The sequence below is a fragment of the Phocoena sinus genome, chromosome 11 (assembly GCF_008692025.1).
Source record: "Phocoena sinus isolate mPhoSin1 chromosome 11, mPhoSin1.pri, whole genome shotgun sequence".
Taxonomy (NCBI): Eukaryota; Metazoa; Chordata; class Mammalia; order Artiodactyla; family Phocoenidae; genus Phocoena; species Phocoena sinus.
This window is the reverse complement of record NC_045773.1, coordinates 7,096,507-7,121,670: the sequence shown is the minus strand read 5'-3', so window position 1 is coordinate 7,121,670 and position 25,164 is coordinate 7,096,507. Positions and strand designations below refer to the sequence as shown.

The following is a 25,164-nucleotide window of genomic DNA, read 5'->3' as shown; positions in this document are numbered from 1 at the left end:
GGGTCTGTTCTCCCCGTACTTACCCCTGGACGCTCACTTAGCCTCGTATCTCCATTGCTACCCCAGGCCCTAGGTGCAAGTCATTTGGGCCTGGGAACTGGGGATATTGCTGCTGCTTCTAACAAATTTGCAGGAGGGGTTACCCAGTGATTGGTCTCTTAGGGGAAATTTTGTAGTGAGTTAGTGGTCAGGGCTGGTCTTTGTGCTTAGGTAGATGGGAATGTGAGGGCTCATCTCATGTGGGTCTGTGACCTTTCCTCTAATTCTGTGTCCCTCCTACCCCTAGACTTCAGAGGTTGAGTCCAGAGGTTGGGCGTGGCTGGTATCTCAGGCCTTTTCTATTAAAGACTCTTCAAGTAATCAGACAGCCTTATGTGGAATTCACACTTGTTGTTCCCCTTCTTGACTTGTGATAAGTGCCTGTAGAGGCCAGGGAAGGAAAAGCAGGTAGAATGAGAAAAGAAGTCCTGCTGGAAAAGCCAGCACCTTCCTAGCTGTTTACCTGGGAACTGCAGTGACTGAAGGTGAGGACTCTGGCCTCTCCAGGTAGGAACAGCAGCCTGAGAGCTGAGAGAGAGTTTAAGAGAGGAACAGGGCCAAACATTTGGGGCCTGAACCACAAGGGTAGTATAGCCACGGGGCAGATGCTGGCCTTCTACTGAGGAATGCAGAAGGATAGGCAGTGTGGCGTCAGGATGAGAATGTTGGATCCTGCCCCAGGGTAATGCATTAATTCTCTCTTTCCCTCCCTCCCTCCACAGGCTTACAGCCCTGAGTGAACGGGAGACTCGGCTACAGGAGGTGCGCTCAGCCTTCTTGGCTGCCTACAGCAGCACAGTGGGGCTTCGAGCAGCAGCCCCCAGTCCCTCTGGTGCCATCGGCCTGCTGGAGCAGTTTGTCCGTGGTGTTGGACTCCGGGGCACCAGCAGCAGCACCTTATGAGGCAGCCAGCTCATGACAGCTTCCTGCTCCTCTCTCACCTGAGCCCTAAGCGGAATCAAAGCCATGCCCAGCCAAGGGGTGCTTCAAGGTGGGGGGAAATCTCCCCTTCTCCATCATGCACATGGCAGCCCCAAGGCTGAGCAGGGCCAAGGACGGGGTTCTCCCCAACCCCAGCTTCCTGACTGGTGTCCGCCACCCTACTTGTCACTGCCTCCCACCCACCTTAGTCTTTGCCAGGATTCCTGTCAACTCTCAGAACTATGTGGGGTTTCCCTGGGGCCTTGTGGAGGCCGAGACTTCACAAAAGACCCCCACTTTCCATTCTCGTCTCCTGGGGAGGAGGGGTCACCCGCGCTGAGAATGAGGCAGTTTTGACACAGATCACAAAATGAAATCAAAGCCTTTTTGAACAGCTACTCTATCGCATTATCATTTGGCTCCTGTCTTTGTGGAGTTATTTAGAAGGTTCTCCTTGTCCTTCTTTTTGCTGGGGGGAGGGGTACAGATGAAGCAGGAAGGGAACTGGAGACTTGGGTGTTCCCCTTAACTCCTGAGCCATGAGAGTCTCCAGTGAGACGGGGACATGTAGTCACAGGCTCTTAAGGTGGGAGCAGTGGTCCTCAGGCCTGAGTGGGCCCTAGTCACCCCTAGGGAGCCTGTTTATCCATGCAGATTTCCAGGGCTGCCTGAAATTCAGACTTGAAGTTGCTGAGTTTCATTTAGCTGGGAAGGGTGTGGGGAGAATCTTCATTTTTAACAAGTTTAGCAGACTGGTACAGGTGACCTGCAGCCCCTGCGTTCGTTCAGTGAGGGATTGGCTTCCAGGGCTTTGGAGGTAGTAGGTGATGTGGGGAGGATGGACCTGGCTGACAACCTACCGTGTGACCTGGAGTGAGTTGCATCCTCACAGAGTGTGTCTGCATCTCTTAACACCATGAAATCATGCAGGTTCAAGGACATGGACAAAAGGTTTTGCACAGTGCTGTAACAGCCACCATTTACTGACCTCTGACTCAACACAAAAGAGGTCATCAGTGTGAATGCCAAGAAGGAAATAATGCCGGTGAACATTTCTTATTTACTGTGTACAATCCCCTGTGCTAAGTCCTTTCTGTGGATTATTCTCTATGAAATTTTACAACACCCCGAGTAGGTGCTATTAATGGCCATTCTACTAATGAACTGACTGAGCCACAGAGACGTTAAGTAACTTGCCCAAGGTCACGCAAATGTGTAACTCTTCAGAGAGTGAGGGAGGGAGGACGGGAGTGGGAAGGAGGAGAAGCAGATTGAGCGAGCGGCTCAAGAAGAGGAATCGACCCCAACGCCCACCAGGTATCTGGAACCCTTCAGCTTCGGGGACAGCTCGCGGGGATGTGGGGGGGCACTGGGTTTGGCCCCGGGGAAACGCGCTGGGAGGACTCTCCCACCTTGTGGGTTGGAGTTCGAATCTGTGTAAGGTTTTTGGCCTGCTCGAGGCTGCTCCAATGGGGTGGGGGCCACCCGCAGGGCCGGGCGGGGCTGTGTTGCCATCTGGAGCCGCTGCGCCGCCGGCCACAGTGAAGGCGCGAGCAGCAAGAGTGCGCGCAGGGCTGGAGGGAGTGCAGCCTTCGCCGCCAGCGCCGCGGCGGCACATGGGCCGACCCCGCCGCCGCCCCTAGCAGCTCCGGCGGCCCCCGTCTCGCAGCCTGCCGCAGCTCCGGCCAGCCGACCAGCCATGTCGCTCAGCGGAGCCTCTGAGCGCAGCGTCCCGGCCACCAAGATTGAAATTACCGTGTCCTGCCGGTGAGCGGGCCACGCTGGGGAGGGCTAGGCATTGCCCCAGCACCACCCAGCTCCGGGGCTCAACGCGGAGAGGGGCTAGACCGCTGGGGAAGCAGCATTCGGGAAGGAAAATCGCGGCTGCAGACTCAGGGGAGTCGCTAGCGGACTCGGGAAGGGGGTTTCCTGGAACAGCTCCAACCACAAAAGAGGGCTCAGCCTGCGGCTTCAAGGGACGGGTCTCGGGGGTCCAGTAGGATCTGCGCCCCAGGAGGGCAAAGTTCTGGGGGCTAGCCCTCTTTCCTGGGCCCTTGGAGGCAGTCCAGTACGCAGAGAAACGGTTCTTGGGCGGAGATTTCCGGTGTTGTCCAGGGTGCTGATAACGCGGGCCCACCCCCCCCCCCCACACACACACCCAAGCCGGAGGTAGTAACGGGGGAGGGGAGTGTGATGTGAGCCCCGTGCCTCCCCAGGTGCCCATCTCTGGGCAGGTTCGAGGCGATGGGCTCCAGAATGATCCACCCCGTGTCCGTCTGTCTGTCCCTTTCTCTAGGAACCTGCTGGACCTCGACACCTTCTCCAAGTCCGACCCCAGTAGGCGGCACCAGGGCCAGGAGGGAGGGAACTTGGGGTCCGGGAAAGACTGAGGGGCGGGGAGCGGGTGCGGGCCGACCTGAAGTCCTTCCCTCCCCGCCCCCGCTCCCGCCTGCAGTGGTGGTGCTCTACACGCAGAGCCCGGCCAGCCAAGAGTGGCGGGAGGTAAGTCCTAGAACCCCTGGCCAGTCCGGAGCCGCCCCTGGGAATCACCTGCCCCCTTACAGGCCTCGCGCTGACTCTCCGCTCTCCATTCAGTTCGGACGGACCGAGGTGATCGACAACACGCTGAACCCAGACTTCGTGCGCAAATTCGTCCTCGACTACTTCTTCGAGGAAAAGCAAAACCTGCGCTTCGATGTGTGAGCCCCGCCCCGGATCTGGCTTGGACCGCCCCCCGACCTCGATCCGCCCGAAATTCCGGATGGCTCCGCCCCCACGCGGGCCCCACCCCCCACCCCGGCCTGGCTCCACCTCCAAGCCCTGTTCTGTAGCACTCCGAAGGGCTCGGCTCAGCCTTAGCTCCGCCCACAAGTCTAGGTTGGCCCTGCTCTTAGGTCAGATCCAACCCTACGCCCCTTCCCAAGCCCTACCTCTGACGTGACCCTGCCCCCAGCAGACCCCGGACTTGGCCTCGCCCCGGGTCTGACTCACAATGACGCCGACTCCTGCCCAAAGGAGGTCCAGGTTGAATTCGGGTGCAAGGCTGCCCCTCCTTCCACCCACAATTTTAACCTGGACTCGAAATCCGACTCCTTTTCCAGGCTCTCCCACCAGCCCCGCCCCATGTTGGTCCCACTCTCTTCCCAGGTACAACGTCGACTCCAGAACCAACATCTCCAAACCGGTGAGCGACCGTTCACTTACGGGCTGGCTGGGCACACAGGCGGCGCTCAGTGTGTGTTAAACGACCCTCCTTAGAACCCTCCTCCCCCTCAAACCCGACTCGACCTTCTTCGGCCCCGAACCTGCCCTCCCTGCCCTCCTCTCCTGCTCCTGCCTTGGTTTCCCGCCTGTGCCTCTTACTCACTGCTACTCTTCCTTCTCGACTGCTGCTGGGACCCTCAGAAGGTGAGGCTGAACGGGGCTGGGCGGGGGCGACATGTGTGGTGTGTGAAAGGCGAGGGGTGGGATGGTATCTTGGCTTAAAGTGATGGCAGGACCAAGAAGGGCAGCTTTCCTGGGGACCCCGCGCCTCCTTTAAAGCCCCGGCCGCGTGGTTCCGCTGCCTCCAGTCGCCGTGGTCAGTGCAGCAGCGTCACCAGGGCTGGGCTGGGACTCTGCGCCGCCAGCCGGTCCTCGCCCCGCTGACTCTGTATCCCGGCGCAGGATTTCCTGGGACAAGCGTTCCTGGCCCTGGGAGAGGTGATCGGAGGCCAGGGCAGCCGAGTAGAGCGACCCCTCACGTGAGCTGAACCTGAAGGGGAGCGGGGAAAGGGTGGGCCTCCAAATGCTCCTCCTAAAGACACAGCCGACCCTGTACTGATGGAGGCTGGGATTCCCCTGGTCAGGGGCCTTCAGTGACTTCCATCACCCTCCCGGGAAAATCCAACCTCCAGGGCTTTGCTCAAGTCAGTCTCAGGCCTGACGGATCTTTTGTCTCTCTTTCCTCACCCTTTTCATTCTTTTTCTAAGTCTGATTCAACCTTTAAGGTCCACTTCCAAGCCTTTCTCCTCCAGGAAGCTTTCCTCACTAAATCAGGTTCTCTGGAATTTACATTACATTCACTCACTAAATATTTACTAGCTTGTTTTGTATGCTATACCCTGTGCTAGGCACCAGGGATTTATCCATTCCACAGACATTACTGGGCATATACTCACTCTATGTCAGCCACTGTTCAAGGGGCTTGGGTTGCAGTGGTGAACAAAACAAAGGTTCCTGCCCTCAGGGAGCTTATATAACAGAAGGGGGAGAAAAACAGTACAAAACTGACATAATAAATAAGTAAATTACATAATATATTAGAAGACATTAAATGTTGAGGGATAAAGACAAAGTAGAGCAGAATTAGGGGGACTGGAAATGCTGGGTGGGTAGGTGTTGCAGTATTCAACAGAATGCTTGAGCAGGCCTCCTAGAGAGGTAACTTCAGAGCAGTGACCTGAAGGAAGTAAGGGAGTGCGCTGTGCAGATATCTGGAGGAGGAATGTTCCAGGCAGAGGAAACTGCCAGTGCAGAAGTCTGATGTGTTCAAAGAGCAGCAAGGAGGCCAGTGTGGGTGGAAGTGCGTGAGCAGGGGGAAGAAAGGAGAAGGTGAGTTTGGAGCATTGACAGTTAGAGCCTTGTAGCCACTGTAAGGACTTCAGTTTTTACTCTGAGTTGGAAGTCACTGGAGGGTTCTGAGCAGAGGACTGATATGATCTGACTCGCTTTCAAAGGATGCTGCCGGGTTGAGACTAAACCTTGGGTGGACAAAGGTAGAAGTAATCCACGGTGCTAGCAGTGAAGGAGGGGAGAATTGGTCAGATTCTGGATGTATCTTGAAGGTGGAGCCAACAGATTCCAGACAGATCGCATATGGATGTGAGAGGATAAGAGGAGACAAGGATGATACCAAGGTCTTTGGCCTGAACAAATGGAAAGATGGAGTTGCCATAAACGATGATATTTTTTTTTTAAAAAGTGAGGGAGGAGTAAGCTGTGGGAGGAAGTCAACCAGGAGTTCAGTCTGACCTGTTGAAATTCATAATTTTTATTAGACATCTGAGTGGACATGTCAAATAGGCAATAAGAAACGTGAATCTTAGGTGCTCTTTAAGGACATGAGATCAGATGAGATCACTAAGGGAGCGAGGAGAGAGGGAAGATAAGATCAAGGACTCCACGAATTGGAGCTAGAAAGGGAGGCTGAGAAGGATCATTAGTGAAATGGGAGGGTAACCGAGAGCAGGTGGTGCTGTCCCAGCAGCAAAGTGAAGGATGTTTATCAAGGACAAGAGAGTGGCCAACCATGTCAAATGCTGCTGCAGGTCAAGTAAGGTGAGGATCGGGAACTGGCCATTGGGTTTAGCTAGATGGAGGTCGCCGGTGACGCTGACAAGCAGAGTTTTGAAGGAGAGATGGGAGTGACAGCCTGGTTGGGGAGGTTTAGAAGAGAATGGAAGAGAGGAATGGGAATTAGGAATCTTTCAAGCGGTTTTGCTGCAAAGAGGAGAAGAGAAAAGGAGGGGTGGCTGGAGAGGGAAGTGAGAGCAAGAATAGGTTTGTAATATTTTAACATGAGAAAAATTATACCACATTTGTATGCTAATGGGAATGATCCAGTAGAAACTGAAAATTTGACATAATAAAAAGAGGGGAGGGACTTCCCTGGCGGTCCAGTGGTTAAGACTCCATGCTTCCAATGTAGCGGGTGTGGGTTCAATCCCTGGTTGAGGAAGTAAGATCCCACATAACATGTGGCGTGGCCAAAAGAGAAAAAAAAAAGGGGGGGAGAGTTGCTAGAGTGACGTCCCTGTGCAGGCAAGAGGGAGGGTGTGGAAAGTAGCACACAGTGGAGGGGTAAATAGGCACATGGATAGGCATTTATAGCAACGGTAGGAAGGCCTCGTGTTGGAGAAGATACTGGAGGCAGGGTAGGTGCGTGGTGGGTCTGTGGACATTCTCCTCTGGTTGCTTCAGTTTTGTCAGTGAGGTAGGAAACAAGGTCATTGGCTGAGAGTGAGGATGGAGGAGGAGGCTTGCGGGTTGAGGAGGGAGGAGGAAGAGTGAAACTGCCATCTCGCAGAACTGGAAACGTGAAGGGACTCGGGGTGTACGGTATGATTAAGGACCCTCTTGAGGTTTGTGGCCACACATTTTAAATGAAAGCAATTAGCATGAATGTGTGTTTTCCTCTGGCCATATTCAGTTGCACAGGTGTAATACAGGTTAGGCAGAGAATTGGATTTAACTAGGGCTGTGGTTCTGCCAGATAAGTATATAGAAGTGAGAGAGGGTAAGGGAAAAGAAGTAGGATGCAAGGGAGTGATTATTATAGTCCAGAATGACTGGAATTCACACTGGGTGATGAGATGAGGGAGAACATTAAGGAAGCAAAGAACAGTGAGAAGGCAGTAGGATCAGCGACTCGGCTCTGAACGTGCAGGTGAAGAGTCCCTGTACTCATTACACTCTGTCTTTTTAAAGCACAGAGAGTCAGAGATCAAAGGAGCCAAAGAAATGGTTCAAATTCTCATTTTAAAGATGGGGGAAACCACATAGCAAGCTGGAGTCAAAACTTGAACTGAGAATACTCCTAACCTAGCTTCCTCTCTACCACACTTTTGGATCCCATGGGGGTTAGGGTTTGCAGGCCCATATCAACAGGGTCCCTGACTGCTTGGAGACCCAAGGCAAGTTGGGGATGGGTATCCTGGTATGCACCCTTCGGGCACATGGAAGTGTCCCTTCTTGGGTCAGAAGAAGATAAGGCTGCCCTGGACTTTTTGATCTCACTCTTCACAGTCTTCAGAAAGCACAGCATCTTTGACCTAACAAACCAGCCCTTTTGCTCCAGATCTGGATAGAAATTCCTCTCCCTCGTTAGGATCGCTACATCATGCTCTACTTGCCTATAGGCTTTGACATCCCACCTTCCCCTGGAAGCTCCCTGAAGGCAGGGTCTAGCAGAGCTGGAAAGTGCCAACTGGCCAATTCATACCTAGAACAGTGTCTGGTGTATCGTAGATGAAGAGTCTGCTTTGAGAAAGAGAACCACCTTCATATCTACCAAGCTTACCAACTGCTTTTCCTTCCAGGCATTCATTCTGATCTCTTCACAACCCTGAGAGGTGGGCAAGATTCCCCTTACATAAAGAGAAAACCAGGGCCCAAAGAAAGGGAAGATAACTTGCCCAGAACTCTAAATCCTATGTCTTTCCTATGCTACCATTATGATATGTCCACGTAGGCTAGGTTAACCCCTTCCTTCCAGACTAGAAACCTTCCCCAGTCAAAGTCAGGTCTTTCCCCACCAGAAGCCACCTAGGACAGAGGTGGACATACTCGGGACTGTCAGTCAATGACAGATTGGATCCCCTGACCTACCCAATCCCAGATTGGCCACCCCAATTCTTGTTTCCTACTCTCCCCTCTCCCCTCACAAAGAGGCTTTTTCTGCTTCCAGGGGTGTACCAGGCAAGAAGTGTGGGACCATATTGCTGACTGCAGAGGAGCTTAGCAATTGTCGGGTCAGTAAGGGCCACATACTAGACCCAGGAGGCTCTCTTCTCTCCCCAAACTCCCTGTAGTGGGCTGTCTGAGTTTGTGAGCAATTGAGTGTCAATAGCCCAATTTCATCCATAGGATATTGCCACCATGCAGCTGTGTGCAAACAAGCTGGACAAGAAGGACTTCTTTGGGAAATCAGACCCCTTCCTTGTGTTCTATAGGAGCAATGAGGATGGCACGTGAGTCACTGCCCCCACTGTGACCATGGGCCCATTAGGGCTCTTAGGCTGGGACATCTTAGACTCCACCGGGACCTGAGCCCAGAATCCACTCAAGGCAGTGCCTGATATGTGCTTGAATCTCCAAGAGTATCAGGCCCTGTCTCTGGGCTCAGTCCTACCCCAAAGGCAGGTTCCAATCCTCCTGTCCTCTCCAGGTTCACCATCTGCCACAAGACGGAGGTTGTGAAAAACACGCTGAATCCTGTGTGGCAGCCCTTCAGCATCCCTGTGCGGGTATTGTGCAATGGAGACTATGACAGGTCTGCTTCAGCATAAGCTAAGGAGTAAGGGGACAAGGGCGTGAGAGTGGGGTTCCTGGGCCCAAGAATGAAGGTAGAAGGGTCATAATAGTGTTGGAGGATCCTACTCAGTGAGACAGAGTTTTGGACATGGAGATGGGTGCATGGGGAAGCAGACGGATAGCCACATGGATGAACGGGGGGATGGATGGATGGATGGATGGATGGATGGATGGATGGATGGATGGGTGAATGAAAGGGCAAATGAACAAATGAGTGAGCAGATACATGGGTGGGTGGTCAGATGAATAGATAAACTGGTGCATGACTAGATGGGTATGTGGATGGGTGTATAAGAGGACTGGTGGGTGGGTAGAGGGAGATGGATGAATGGATGAGTGGACTGATGGGTGGATTAGTGGATGGACAGATGATGGGTGGATTAATGGGTGGATGACTAAATGTGTGAGAGGATGAATGGGTATATGAGAGATTGGTGAGTTGGTTGGAGAGGCAGAGGGATGACTGAAAAAGCAGGAGCATAAACAGGTGGAATGACAGGTAGATTGATGGATAGACACATGAATGGATAGCAGAGGGAATGGATGGATTAGTGGATGAATTAGTTGGTGGATGAGTGTAAAGTAGATGGATAGGCTGACCATATCATCTAACAAATGGGCAGTATGAAGATAGGTGAGTGGGTAACAGGATGGATGGGCATATAAGTGGATGGTTATGTAGAAGAATGGATGATCAGATGGACAAATGTCAGATGGCTGGATGTTTGGTTGGATAGATGAATCCTTCTTGATAGAGGAAATGCTTACAGTTTTTCACCATTGAGAATGATGTTTGCCATGGTTTTGTCATATATGGCCTTTATTATGTTGAGGTAGTTTCCCTCTATGCCCACTTTCTGGAGAGTTTTTATCATAAATGGGTGTTGGATTTTGTCAAAAGCTTTTCTGCATCTGTTGAGATGATCATATGGCTTTTCTTCTTCAGTTTGTTAATATGGTGTATCACATTTATTGATCTGCATATATTGAAGAATCCTTGCATCCCTGGGATAAATCCCACTTGATCATGGTGTATGATCCTTTTAATGTGCTGTTGGATTGTTTGCTAGTATTTTGTTGAGGATGTTTGCATCTACATTCATCAGTGATATTGGCCTGTAGTTTTCTTTTCTTGTAGTATCTTTGTCTGGTTTTGGTATCAGGGTGATGGTGGCCTCATAGAATGAGTTTGGGAGTGTTCCTTCCTCTGCAACTTTTTGGAAGAGTTTGAGAAGGATGGGTGTTAGCTGTTCTCTAAATGTTTGATAGAATTCACCTGTGAAGCCATCTGGTCCTGGACTTTTGTTTGTTGGAAGATTTTTAGTCACAGTTTTAATTTCCTTACTTCTGATTGGTCTGTTCATATTTTCTATTTCTTCCTGGTTCAGTCTTGGAAGGTTATACCTTTCTAAGAATTTGTCCATTTCTTTCAGGCTGTCCATTTTATTGGCATAGAGTTGCTTGTAGTAGTCTCCTAGGATGCTTTGTATTTCTGCAGGGTCCATTGTAACTTCTCCTTTTTCATTTCTAATTTTATTGATTTGAGCCCTCTCCCTCTTTTTCTTGACGAGTCTGGCTAAAGGTTTATCACTTTTGTTTATCTTCTCAATGAACCAGCTTTTAGTTTTATTGATCTTTGCTATTGTTTCTATTTCATTTATTTCTGCTCTGATCTTTATGATTTCTTTCCTTCTACTAACTTTGGGTTTTGTTTGTTCTTCTTCCTCTAGTTCCTTTAGGTTTAAGGTCAGATTGTTAATTTGAGATTTTTCTTGTTTCTTGAGGTAGGACTGTATGGCTATAAACTTCCCTCTGAGAACTGCTTTGCTGCATCCCATAGGTTTTGGGTTGTCGTGTTTTCATTGTCATTTGTCTCTAGGTATTTTTTGATTTCCTCTTTGATTTCTTCAGTGATCTCTTGGTTATTTAGTAGCATATTGTTTAGCCTCCATGTGTTTGTGTTTTTTGTTTTTTTCCCTGTAATTGATTTCTAATCTCATAGCACTGTGGTCGGAAAAGATGCTTCATATGATTTCAATTTTCTTAAATTCACCGAGGCTTGATTTGTGACCCAAGATGTGGTCTATCCTGGAGGATGTTTTGTGTGCACTTGAGAAGAAAGTGTAATCTGCTGTTTTCGGATGGAATGTCCTATAAATATCAATTAAATCTGTCTGGTCTATTGTGTCATTTAAAGCTTGTGTTTCCTTATTAATTTTCTGTTTGGATGATCTGTCCATTGGTGTAAGTGAGGTGTTAAAGTCTCCCACTATTATTGTGTTACTGTCGATTTCCTCTTTTATAGCTGTTAGCATTTGCCTTATGTATGGAGGTGTTCCTGTGTTGGGTGCATATATATTTAGAATAGTTATATCTTCTTCTTGGATTGATCCCTTGATCATTATGTAGTGTCCTTCCTTGTCTCTTGTAACATTCTTTATTTTAAAGTCTATTTTATCTGATATGAGTATTGCTACTCCAGCTTTCTTTTGATTTCCATTGCATGGAACATCTTTTTCCATCCCCTCACTTTTAGTCTGTATGTGTCCCTAGGTCTGAAGTGCATATATACGGGTCTTGTTTTCGTATCAATTCAGCCAGTCCGTTTCTTTTGGTTGGAGCATTTAATCCATTCTCATTTAAGGTAATTATAGATATGTATGTTCCTATGACCATTTTCTTAATTGTTTTGGGTTTGTTTTTGTAGGTCCTTTTCTTCTCTTGTGTTTCCCACTTAGAGAAGTTCCTTTAGCATTTGTTGTAGAGCTGGATTGGTGGTGCTGAATTATCTTAGCTTTTGCTTGTCTGTAAAGCTTTTGATTTCTCCGTCAAATCTGAATGACATCCTTGCCGGGTAGAGTAATATTGGTTGCAGGTTCTTCCCTTTCATCACTTTAAATATATCGTGCCATTCCCTTCTGGCTTGTAGAGTTTCTGCTGAGAAATCAGCTGTTAACCTTATGGGAGTTCCCTTGTATGTTATTTGTCATTTTTCCCTTGTTGCTTTCAATAATTTTTCTTCTTCTTTAATTTTTGTCAATTTGATCACTATGTGTCTCGGTGTGTTTCTCCTTGGGTTTATCCTGCCTGGGACTCTCTGTGCTTCCTGGACTTGGGTGGCTACTTCCTTTCCCATGTTAGGGAAGTTTTTGACTATCATCTCTTCTGATATTTTCTCGGGTCCTTTCTCTCTCTCCCTTCTCCTTCTGGGACCCCTATCATGCGAATGTTGTTGTGTTTAATGTTGTCCCAGAGGTCTCTTAGGCTGTCTTCATTTCTTTTCATTCTTTTTTCTTTATTCTGTTCTGCAGCAGTGAATTCCACCATTCTGTCTTCCAGGTCACTTATCCATTCTTCTGCCTCAGTTATTCTGCTATTGATTATAGTTTTCATTTCAGTTATTGTATTGTTCATCTCTGTTTGTTTGTTCTTTAATTCTTCTAGATCTTTGTTAAACATTTCTTGCATATTCTTGATCTTTGCCTCCATTTTTTTCCCAAGGTCCTCGATCATCTTCACTATCATTATTCTGAATTCTTTTTCTGGAAGGTTGCCTATCTCCACTTCATTTAGTTGTTTTTCTGGTGTTTTATCTTGTTCCTTCATCTGGGACATAGTCCTCTGCCTTTTCATCTTGTCTGTCTTTCTGTGATTGTGGTTTTCGTTCTGCAGGCTGCAGGATTGTGGTCCTTGTTTCTGCTGTCTGCCCTCTGGTGGATGAGGCTATCTCAATAGTTCTTACTTTATAGAATGATTATTAAATTAAATTAGTCTGTGAAAGTGCTGAGAACAATACCTGGAATATAGTAAGACTCAGTAAGTTGTAGAGAATTCCCTGGCAGTCCAGTGGTTAGGACTCTGCCCTTTCACTGCGGAGGGCCTGGGTTCAATCCCTGGTTGGGGAAATAAGATCCCGCAAGCTATGTGGTGCAGCCAAAAAAAAAAAAAAAAGTCAAGAGTAAAGTATAGTAACAGCAGTATAAATATCAGTAGTAGTAGTAGTAATAGTGGTAGTGGCAGTAGATAGTTGGGTATGTGCATGGACTGATGAATGGATAGGATGGATAGGAGGAAGTTTGATAGAAGGACAGATGGGTGGATTGGAAGATGATTTATGTATAGTTAAGTGGGTGGGGGTGTCTCAGATATATCATACACACCCAGCCTACGTTTATCTCCTGCATTTCAGAACAGTGAAGATTGATGTGTACGACTGGGACCGGGATGGAAGGTAGCACTGCCCCACATAGTACTGCCCTCTCCTATAATTAACACAAACAGTTCCCTGAAATATGTAGTACATTCACTAGGAACCCCAAAGTAGCCTTGGGAGCCAGAAAGGTTGATGACAGATGCCAAGACCTTGGGTACAACTGATGCCCTCAGTTGTCTCTCTGGTACACTGTCTCTTCCCTTCTCTTCCCCTTAGCTTGGTCCCCCTTCTAGCCCAAGCCCCAGTGCCCTGCAGCCCAAGTAGAGGCACAGACAGTGGAAATAAAAGACTGGTTTCAGGCTTCCCTGGAGGCGCAGTGGTTAAGAATCCGCCTGCCAATGCAGGGGACACGGGTTCGAGCCCTGATCCAGGAAGATCCCACATGCCGTGGAGCAGCTAAGCCCGTGCGCCACAACTATTGAGCCTGTGCTCTAGAGCCCACGAGCCACAACTACTGAGCCCGCCCACCACAACTACTGAAGCCCACACGCCTAGAGCTTGAGCTCCACAAGAAGAGACACCACCGCAATGAGAAGCCCACGCACCACAACAAAGAGTAGCCCCGCTCGCTGCAGCTAGAGAAAGCCGCGAGCAGCAACAAAGACCCAATGCAGCCAAAAAATAAATCAATTTAAAAATAATAATAAATAAAAAAAATAAAACTAATGAGATTACCTCCCAGTACTCTAATGGTTTATTTAAATAAAAAAAAAAAAAAAGACTGGTTTCAGAGATGTCTCCAAACCACCAGCAGTTGTTGCTTACCTACCTCTGATCTCATTGCAGTCACGACTTCATCGGTGAGTTTACCACCAGCTACAGAGAGCTGAGCAAGGCCCAGAACCAGTTCACAGTGTATGAGGTGAGAGCTCCAGCCCTGCCCAGGTTGCCCAGGCCCTCCATCCTGGTGTGCTCAGTCTGTGGTTCCCATCCTGTTTCCCACCATCACTGTTATCTTCTTCACTTAGGTACTTAACCCTCGGAAGAAATGTAAGAAGAAGAAATATGTCAACTCGGGAACTGTGAGTACTCCCTAGAGCCCTGTCCCTCCCTGGATCCTTCTGTCTCTATTCCCCACTGACATAGCATGACATGGCAAATGTTGAGGGTATGGGAAAGCTGTTGGCACAGATTACTTGGATATAGTAATGTTGGATACAAGGTGGCACCATTTAAGATTTTGTTGTGTTTTGTTTTTAATTTTTTTTTCTCTCACCTAAGGAAAGTGTTTTGAAATTTACTCTTTTGCAGATTTTGGGGGAAAACCTAAGTTATACTTCCCAATTTAATATATTTTTGGAAATCCAAATGTTTCTGACAGCTTCCGCTTTTTGCCCTTTCAGAAATTGGACAGGGTGGGATAGGGGGTGAAATCAAGTGCGTCTTTCCCTTTTTCTACCCTAACTACACTTTCCAAAGTAGCAGGGCTGCCTCTTCTGTCCCGCAGGTGACGCTGCTTTCCTTTTCTGTGGACTCTGAATTCACTTTTGTCGATTACATCAAGGGAGGGTGAGTCACAGGCCAAGCTTTTGGCTGAAAGCCCAGCAATGAGTTACTCCCAGTTCTGAGCCTCAGTTTTACTATTCATTAATGGTCAGGGTCCAAAGAGATCATGAGGATAAACTTTAAAACACGTGGCAGACTACAAAGTGCTTTATAAAGTGCAGAGTGCTGCCCATCTTAGTTCTCTCCATGGGGCTGCCTTTCAACCCGAGCTTCCAGCCCGCCCTGGGAAGATGACAGACCAGGGGTTTTCAAAGGTGTCCCCAGTAACCTTACTGGGGCCCAGGGAGAAGATATGTCCCGGCAAGAGGGAGAAGCCAAGAAAGAGGGAAACGATAAGCAGGCTGTAGGGGACATCCTGCTTGGTTTAGGGGACTCAGGCTGACCTCAGAAAGGTACTTGTCTTCTCTAAGCCTCACTTTTCTCCAGTGTCAAATGGAGCTGTTAGGTACTACTTCAGGACGATAGTAAGGGTTACATTAAATTCCATCGCGCATGTTATGTCACGCAGCAGGCATTTAATTCTGCCACCCAAAGTGTGTTCAGTGGGCCAGCAGCATCTGCCTCACTTGGGAGTTTGTTAGAAATGCAGAATCTCAGGCTCCACCCAGACCATCCAGTTCAGAATTTGCATTTTAACACGATTCCCAGGTGGGTCGTATGCATACTAGTGTTTGAGAAATCCCGGTATAGTAAGTTATTAGTCCCTCACTTCTCAATCCATCTATTTCCCCAATAGGACGCAGCTGAACTTCACAGTAGCCATTGACTTCACAGCTTCCAATGGTGAGGCATGGATGGGGGAATGGGGTACGGAGGAATTCTAAAGAAGTCACTAGGGATTGGCCTGGATTCCAACCTGGGAATAAGAGTTAAGCTACCCAGAAAGCCCAGGCTTGAGGCAAGGCCCAGTCAGGCTCATACTGGGGCAGGAGTGTCGTGAGGAGATTACTGGATGTAATGGTAGGAGAGGGTACAGAAAAATAAGTGGGTAAATGGATCAAAGAAAGTTGAAAGGATAGATAGGTCTACGTAGCTTGAGAAGCAGATGAGTAAATGAATGGATGGGAGGGAATAGGAGTGTAATGAGAGATGAATAGGTAAATGGGTGGATGACTGGGTGGGTAGATAGATTTATAAACAGAGGGGGCAAATGGGTAATGAGTGAGTACAGTGGGTTAGACAGGTGGATGCATGAACTGGTATGTGGGTGGACAAATGCTCAGATGTTTAAATTGGGGAAATGGATGAGTGGACAGGTGAATGGATCCATATGAGGATAGACAGGCAGGTGAATGAATGGGATGGATAGGGATGGATAGAGATGGATAGATGGATGAAAGAATATGGCTATATGGATGGATGGGAAAGAAAAAGAAATAGCAGGTGAACAAGTGAATGGATGGATAGATGGATGGATGGTTAGGTGGGTGGATAGTTGGATAAGAGAATGGAGAAGCAGACAGATGGATATGAATAGGTAGACTGAAAGGTGGATTTATGGCCAGTGGATGGGTGAACGGATGTATGAGTATGTGGATGAACTGATGGATACATATAGGGGTTGGTGGATGGATAGATGGATAAATGAACATTTGGATGACTGGGTAAAATAATGAGGGAGTACATGGGTAAAGAGTGGATGAATGGATAGGTGGATGGATGCATACAATGATAGGCAGGTGAACTAATAGATCATCAAGATGACCATGAGGTGGGGCTCCTGTTTCCCTATAGGGAATCCCCTGCAGCCCACCTCCCTGCACTACATGAGTCCTTATCAGCTCAGCGCCTATGCCATGGCCCTCAAGGCAGTGGGAGAAATCATCCAGGACTATGACAGTGACAAGCTGTTCCCAGCTTACGGCTTTGGGGCCAAGCTGCCTCCCGAGGGACGGATCTCCCACCAGTTCCCCCTGGTACGGTATGGCCAGAGCCTAGACTCCATGCCCTGGCATCTGGCCCACCCAAGTTGACAAATTCTTCTGCTTATGTCTCTTCTAAGGGTCAAGGACCTGCCAAGTAGCAGGAGGAGCTAGGAGAAGGTGGCAGAGCAGGGAGGGGGCAGGTTGGAGGGGACTCTGAGAGACAGCGATGCAAGAAGGAAAGAGTGAGCTAGGATCAGCCCAGCAGGGCATCTTCCCTGACAGAACAACAATGATGAGGACCCCAACTGTGTGGGCATTGAGGGCGTGCTGGAGAGCTACTTCCAGAGCCTGCGCACGGTGCAGCTCTACGGGCCCACCTACTTCGCCCCTGTCATCAACCTGGTGGCCAGGTAAGGAAACTGGGTGGGGCTGGGGGAAATTAAGGGGACCCAGACAGTGAACTGACTTCCCAAGAACAGTTAGGACCACTCTTGGGTGAATTTGGGCTCTGGGGAGAAGGTGAAATTTTCAGTGTTGGCCAGGCTCTGTTATAAAGAGGTTACATAATGCCTTATTCTGAGGTAGAAAGGGTGTCAACAAACTACCCCAACCCCACTCCCTGGGAACAACAACCCAGGCCTCAAGTTTGGGGACGAGAGAAGGGCCTACAGAACAGTGGGTAAGGCACAAGTTTGGGCATCAGACCTGGGAGTGATCCCAGGTCTACCACTCACTAACCATGTGACCTGAAGCAACTTAGCTTCTCTAAGCCTCCATTTCATCCCTGTAAATAGGTGTAATAATGGATAACCATAGTACCTTCTTTATAGGGTTATTGGAAATTTAAAATTAGATAACAATATAAGAATGATTAGGAATTCCCTGGGGCCCAGTGGTTAAGAATCCGCCTGCCAATGCCGGGCACACGGGTTCAAGCCCTGGTCCGGGAAGATCCCACATGCCGCAGAGCAACTAAGCCCGTGCACCACAACTACTGAGCCTGAGGTCTAGAGCCCGTGAGCCACAACTACTGTAGCCCGCGCGCCTAGAGCCCGTGCTCCACAACAAGAGAAGCCACCGCAGTGAGAAGCCCGTGCACTGCAACGAAGAGTAGTCCCTGCTCGCCACAACTAGAGAAAGCCCGCGCACAGCAACGACGACCCAACGAAGCCAAAAATAAATATAAATAAAATTAATTAATTAAAAAAAAAGAAATTACAAACTCTTTAAAAAAAAGAATGATTAGCACAGTGTGTGCCCCATAGTAAGTGCTCATGGTAGATTAAAATGAGCTTAAGTTGCAGATTAAACTATAGAAGAGTAACTTCTAAAACAAAAGAGTAACTCCAAATTTTCAGAACAAAAACACAATGCAAAGAAAATCCAGCTCATGTAACAAAGGATTTTCTTAAATGCAGATAAAATAAAATGACAACTAAAACCAAACATATGTCAGTGAACCTAAAGTTTTTCTGATTGAATAAAAAATAATAAGTAAACCGTAGTATGCTAAATAGAAGAGACCCATCGAAAACAAAGTACCTCAGAAAACTTGAAAGTAAAAAGATGAAACAAAAAAAGAGAAGAAAAGTGGAAGGATTTCAGGGAGACTTGGATGTCCAGAGACTTGCCTTTTCTCTAATAAAGATTAGTTATTTTTTAATTCGTAGTGAGATAATAGTTTCTTTAATTACAAAAGTAACATAACATTGCTGTAGAAAATTTCAAGGATGGAGAAATTAAATAAGAAATCACCCAGAATACGGCCCATGGGAATGTGGATGTATATATAGTTTTGACAGTCTTCCTTATGCAACCATAATGGCAGTCAAATTACATGTAATATTTCACTACTGAGTTTTTTCACTTAATAATGGAACCTGAGCACATTTTTTTGTTGTTATTAAACAGACTTCTTAAATATTATCTTGGGCAAGTTCACTCATTCATTCAGTCAGTCAGTCAACATTCCATAAAGGAGAATGTAGCATGAATGTGGGCTGTGGGGCTAGACTAGCTAAGTTACACCCACTCTCCCACTTACTAGCTGTGTCACTTTGGGCAAGACTCTTAACCTCTCTATGCCTGTTTCCTCAGCTGTACATGGGGAGAATAGTATCATAGAGCTGTTGTGAGGACTAACTAAATTAATATTTGTCAAGCACTGAGAACAGTGCCTGCCACATTGTAAGTGCTATAGGTGTTAGCTATTACTGGTACTATTATTATCATTATTACTATTCTAAGGGCATCTGTGTGTGCTCAGTTCTCTGCTGGGGCACTAGAGACTCACAGATGAATCAGATCTAGGCTCAGCCCTTGAGATCTCCTGCCTCGGTGCAGGAGACAGAAATATAAACAAATCATTACCTTCTGTAGGCCGGAGCTTCCCAGACTTTTCCAGCAAGTTGCCTGTTGGCAAAGGCAAACAACCGCTTCCCCTAGGGGAAACTGGGGGCACAGCTGAAAGCAGCCAAGCTTAAAATGTCTTTGAAATCCCCATATTTTATCTTTAAAATGCATGCAAATTTACATTCTTCTGATATTGTGTCCATGTTTGCTATAATTTGGGGGGGGTGTTTTAAGTGTACTTAGAGTCATCTAGCTTTATCCACCAAATCATATAGTATAATGAGTGCTTCCGGTATCCTGTGACCTTGGGTTCCCCTTGGTACACATGCTGGTACCCTCAGGGATGTGAGAACCCATTTAGAAGGGCAGACAGCCCGTCTTGGTGGGTGGCATCCTAGAAGGCAGAGGGAGAAGGAGAGTCTGAGAGACCCAAGGCAGTCTAGTCACAGAGGGGACTGACTGCTTGGCTGGGTGCGGAGGGCAACTGGACTTTATCAGAGGAAGATGCACAGAGCAGGCCTGGCAGCAGGAACCACATGTGAAAAGCACAGAGGTGTGAAGGGTGAGCTCGGTAAACAGTGAACAGTATACTCTGAGCAGAATGTGCAGTGTGTACGGAGGAGTATCCAGAGAGCAGACTGGAAGGAAGACTGGAGGAATCAAGAGCTCAGGCTTTAGGTTTCAGTTGTTCAAGCGTGGGCTTGGACCCCAGCTGCACCACCCCTTGGGGATGCTACTTAATGTCTCTGAACTTCGCTTTTCTCATTTAAAAAATTGGAATAAAAAATGTGCCTACCTCATAGAATGGTGGTGGGGATTAAATTAGATCACGTATGTCAAGAGTGCGGCTGTGATTTTGATGATCACGGACGACTCTTTGTCGTTTCCCACCCACAGCCAGGTGGGGCACAGACTGGCCTTCCCCAGCCAGTCACCCAGCTCCAGGTCTAAATGGCCTTGGGAATGCCAGGCATCGGCAGGGAGCCAAAGATGTACCTCCCGTGCCCAACGCCCTTCCATGCCCCCCAATGCCCTGGCTCACAAATCCCTTCATGAGGGGGCCATTGCCCACTGCTCCAGCCTCATCTCTCTTCCGTGGCCCCACGTGCACCCCCTAGAACACACTCTCTTGGTTTGTACGTGCTATTCCTTCTCTCTGGAACACTTTCCCTTTACCCTCCCCTCCTCCCCCCACCCCACCTCCACCTCCACCTGGCTAACTCCTACTCATTTTTCAGGTCTTGGGTTAGATGTCATGTCCTCAAAGCCCTAACCTCACTGCATCTTAGTGGTGAAAGCATCCATCACCCCGCAGGACAATGTCCAATTCTCTGCTGCATGCTCAGCACCAGACTTGGTGCCTGGCCTGACACGTAGCAGGTGTGCAATGATATTTGCAAAACGAGTGAGTGACAGGAAACAGTACCCACCCAAGCCTATGAGGAGGCTGCAGCCAGGATTCAGGAACGGATCATGGCCCACTCCCACCCTGGGCCCTGGGCAAAATGAACTGGAGCTATTTGAATTCTCCACTCTCACCACGCTTTCCTCCTTCTTTATATCAAGCTTAAATATCAGCACTGTCCAACAGCACTCTGCAATGATGGAAATGTTCTGTATCTGTGATGTCCTATATGGTAGCTACCAGTCACATACAGATAGTGAGCGCTTGAAAAGTTGCTAGGGGAACAAGGAACTGAATGTTGAATTTATTTAACTTAATTAATATAAATTTCAATAGAGGCTACCTTACTGGAGAGTGCAACTCCATCCTTTCCAATCCACACAGGGCCCGACACTGGAAGTCAAGAGACCAGGTCTGCCACGGCCTTTGTGCTCTCTGAGGTCCGTTTTTCTTATATGTAAAATAAGGGGACTAGAGTTAATGACTTCTGAAGTCCTTTTCAGATCAAAAATCTTGGATTCAAAGACTGATAGTGAGAGAAGGGAAAGGAGCTCTGGGAGCAGCTGTTAGACTGGCTGAGGACCCAGAAGCCTAGGCAATGGGATGTGGTCAGCAGAGGGGAGAAGGGAGAGAGGAGAATGGGTGAGAGAGGGAAGAAAGGAGGCCTTCAGTCTTTTGGTCTTGTTCTTGTATAAATACCAACATCTTTCCAGGGCCAACAAAGCCCTGTGTGGTTTGGGCCCCACCTCATTTCAGTCACATGGTCCACTCTGCTTCCTTCACTTTCTGGGCTCCAGAAAGGGTAGGATTCCTCCAGTCCATTATGGGGCCTTTGTCCATGCTGTTCCTTCGACCTGGAATAATTCTCCCCCTTCACTTAGCCTCTTCTCTGTCCTCCTCCCCCTTTATCCTCAAACATTGTTTCCTTAAAGAAGCTTTCACTGACCTGGGCCATGTCAAGATCCCCTACAGGACACTGTCATAGCAGTGTCTCTTTCTATCCCAACTCTCATCACAAGTTCAATTCTATAGCTATTCTGTGATTCTTAGATCAGCATCCCCTCTCAAGGGGACTGGGATGGATTTGTTTTTCTCACTGTGTACCTCCAGTGCCTAAACACAGTACCTGCTATAGTGAGTGTTCTATAAATGTAACTGGAGGATGGTAGGTGGGGCAGGCAGCAGGTCTGGGGAAGGATCATGAGCTTCAGAAGCCCCAGTCCTTGACCACTGCTTACGTGCTGGCTGTGGAAGTTTTAGGGACAGGACATTCCTTTGAACTCTGGGCTTTCAGCTGAATTCTGATCTTGGCCTCTCACCCAGGGCTGCAGCCAAGATCTCTGATGGTTCTCAGTACTATGTTCTGCTCATCATCACTGATGGGGTCATCTCTGACATGACACAGACCAAGGAGGCCATTGTCAGTGTGAGTCTGAGGAGGAGGGCTTGGAAGGGAGGGGTCACTGTTAATAACCGTGAAGGGGTTGAGAATTTTACCCTACACGCAAGCTAACAAGTCAACCTGCCAGTTTCATGGATGCTGGCAGCAGACACAAAAGCAAAGGACTGTGGGACTTCCCTGGTGGTCCAGTGGTTAAGACTCTGCTTCCACTGCAGGGGGTATGGGTTCGATCCCTGGTTGGGGAACTAAGATCTCACATGCCATGCAGCGTGGCCAAAAAAGCAAAGGACTTTGCTATTCCCAGCAATAGCAGTAGCTCAACTATCAGCATTGGCTCTGATTCACTAAGTCCCGCTTCCCACAAGATAATGTGCAGAGGGCCAGATGACACCTGTACCCACAGTGGGTTGCATTATAGAACAGAAACCCTAAGTGTAGAGAACCCGAGTCTTTTATAATGGGCAGTAAGCATGCCTCTTTCCCTCACAGGCCTCCTCACTGCCCATGTCCATCATTATTGTCGGTGTGGGGACCAGCCATGTTTGAGGGTAAGATGGAGGGTGTCCATGAGTGGGACCAATAACGGGAAAATAGGGGAGGATCTGGGCACCCAGGCCTGCCTCATAGAAAAGATAGGATGGATGCCTGTGCTGGACTTTGGCCAAGTCGCAGACCTTCTCTGAACCTGTTTCCTCATCATAACCGAGGCTGTTGATACAAATACTTCCCTCCTGGGGTTCCTGGGATGAAGGAATGCGTGGGAGGGCATAATAATAACTCCATTACAATGCCTAATATTTGTAGGACTTTGATACAACCGTTAGGCATTCTCGTGATGACTCCAAAGGGGAGCTAAGAGGGAGGGGGCAGCATGGGTTGGTGTGGGAAAGGCCAATCAGCTGAGGGTGTCTTTTCCGCAGCAATGGAAGAGTTGGATGGTGATGATGTGCGCGTGTCCTCTAGGGGACGCTATGCAGAGCGGGACATCGTTCAGGTAGACCTGACCCGGGAGAGGAAGTCATGGAGTCAAAAGGCACGGTGGGAAGGAGAGGCTAAGTTAGCAGCTGTTCTCCTTTACTGCCTTCTTAATCACCTGCCTTTCTTCCCTTCACTCTTTCAGCCTACCTACATTCATTCAACAAACTCTGAATAACAGGCAGGTTGCTGCAGCCATCGTGGATTCATAGTGTAGGAGATCCCAAGGCTCCTGCCCTCTAGTGGAGGCAACCCAATAATAATCACACATCTCATTAGATTGTGATAAGTGCTCCAGAGGGACAGCAAATGCCACAATGAGAGCCTATAACAGGACCTGATTAGGTAGGGTAGTCAGGGAAGGCTACTACGAGGGAATGACATTTGAGCTGAAATCTAAAGGAGGTATAAGCATTACAGGTAGAGAAGCAGCACGTGAGAAGGCCCTTAGGCTCAAAAGAACTTGCCCAATCATGGAGAGGGCAAGAGGCCAGGGTGGCAGGATCACAGGGAGTGAGAGGAAGAGGAAGCCAAGGCCTTGCCAGTCATGGTGAAGCTCAGAGCTTGTTCTAAAGAACTGGAAAGCTCTGAAGGATTTACGTAGAGAAGTGGGTGGTCAGACTTGCATTTTAAGACATGCAGAGATGCTGCAGGACGGTGGACTATAGCAGGGCAAGAGAGAAGGCAGGTAGACCGTTAATGAAGAAGCCTTTGAAGTAGTACAGGGATTTGGATGGAATGGAAGCAGTAAGGATGGAGAGAAGAAGCAGTTTCAAAAGATTATTTAAGAAAAATTTCCAAGAGTTGAAGATTTGATTAAATGTATGACAGGGAGCAGGGCTTCAAGGATGATTCTGTTTTCTATACTGAGCCACTGGGTGAGTGATAATCCCATTTACTGATAAAGAGAAAGCTGGAGGAGGAGCAGATTTGGCAGAAAAGCCTAGAATTCCGTTGTAAACACATTGGGCTTGAGGTATCTAAGACCAATGAAAGGAGATGTGATATGGACAAGTAAATATGTGGCTCTGGGCCTTAAAAAGAGGTCAGGGATGGATGTATAAATTGGGGAGTCATCAGGGAACAGGTTTTGTTTTTTTTTTTAATTGAAGTATAGTTGATTTACAATATGTTTCAGGTATACAGCATATTGATTCAGTATTTTTAGTTATACTCCATTAAACATTATTACAAGATAAAGCTATAATTCCCTGTGTTATACAATATATCCTTGTTGCTTATCTATTTTATACATAGTAGTTTGTATCTCTTAATCCAGGGAACAGTTTGTAAAGTCACAGAAGTGTATGAAATCACCCAGGAAGAGAACTGAGAGAGAGAAGGCACCAGATTAGAGATAGTTAGACCCAGAGGACTGGGGGTGAGGGTGGGGGGAAAGGCATCCAGAAAGTTAGGAGAATCTAGAAGAATGTAATGTGTCAAGAGGGGAAGTGTTCAGGAAGATTATGGTCAAATGTAATAGAAAGCTAAAGAGGAGTCAGCAAGATGAGGCTGACAATCATTGCCCTCTGGACTAGTTTGGGAAAATGGTGCTGTTGACATCGTTAGCGAGAGCAGTTTTCAGTAGACTACCTGAAGCCAAATTAGAGTGGGTTGAGGGTGAACAGAAGGTGAAAAAAAAGTGGGTGAGAGAAAGCAAATGTAGAAAGCTCCTCAAGATGGGGGAGAGAGATAGTGTGATATTTGGAAAGAGATGTTAGGGGGTCAAAGAGGAAGCCTCCCTACTGCTGCCTTCCCCACTCCCCTCTCTTCTGTCCACCACCCACATCTGATTGTCTGTGCCTGTCCCAGTTTGTCCCATTCCGAGACTATGTCGATCCGGTCAGGGAACCAGGTGCTGAGCATGGCCCCGACTAGCCAAGGACGTGCTGGCCGAGATCCCAGAGCAGCTACTGTCCTATATGCGCACCAGGGACATCCAGCCTCGCCCTCCACCCCCTGCCAACCCCAGGCCGACGCCAGCTCCAGAGCATCCCTGAATAGCCCACCTATCCAAAGCCTAGCAGCCTGCTCACCTGCCCACCCACTGCTTCTGCTGAAAGCCAGAGGCACCTGGAACCCTGGACCTCACTGGAAGGCCCAGCTTGGAGGATCGGTACTGGCTGGTCGAGCCCTCTGCCCCCTCAACCATAGGAGGGCCTGGCACTCCCTGCCTTCATGCCAATAATAAAGCTGATCTCTACTCAGTTCTGTCTCATGGGTCTTGGGAGGGAGGGACCCAGGATCTGGGGCCACACCAAGAGAAGGAGGGGGCAAGGACAGTTTCAGCTAGGGTTCATCCCCATCCTAACACACATTCATCTAACACTTGAGACATTCTTCAAATACGTTAAGGAACAAGTGAATCTTTATGTGTGTACATTTTTTCTGAGGGGAGAGGCCCATAGCTTT

General features: G+C 48.2%; 2 protein-coding genes across 11 annotated transcripts in view; both read left to right on the top strand.

The window, feature by feature from the left end:
* MTMR14 (myotubularin related protein 14) overlaps nt 1-1,378 on the top strand; it is a 43,280-nt gene extending 41,902 nt beyond the window's left edge. For 8 of the 10 annotated variants that reach the window (XM_032647429.1, XM_032647425.1, XM_032647422.1 and 5 more), the window contains one exon: nt 762-1,358. In XM_032647429.1, the coding sequence (XP_032503320.1) occupies nt 762-942 (181 nt within the window). In that variant the 3' untranslated portion in view covers nt 943-1,358. Of the gene's footprint in view, nt 1-761 lie in introns of all 10 variants that reach the window. The other 2 variants (XM_032647423.1, XM_032647426.1) reach the window with 2 other exon arrangements.
* A 137-nt stretch (nt 1,379-1,515) lies between these two features.
* On the top strand, nt 1,516-24,890 carry CPNE9 (copine family member 9). Its single transcript, XM_032647432.1, is given in 24 exon segments — nt 1,516-2,727; nt 3,257-3,297; nt 3,416-3,462; nt 3,556-3,659; nt 4,108-4,144; nt 4,366-4,368; nt 4,627-4,703; nt 8,409-8,472; nt 8,588-8,691; nt 8,889-8,993; nt 13,224-13,265; nt 14,034-14,109; nt 14,216-14,269; nt 14,695-14,756; nt 15,490-15,536; nt 16,488-16,669; nt 16,901-17,028; nt 21,699-21,801; nt 22,267-22,305; nt 22,307-22,325; nt 22,698-22,771; nt 24,565-24,591; nt 24,593-24,622; nt 24,624-24,890. Coding segments are annotated over 24 exon segments (1,662 nt in total). The 5' UTR covers nt 1,516-2,659; the 3' UTR covers nt 24,753-24,890.
* Nucleotides 24,891-25,164: the final 274 nt, after the last annotated feature.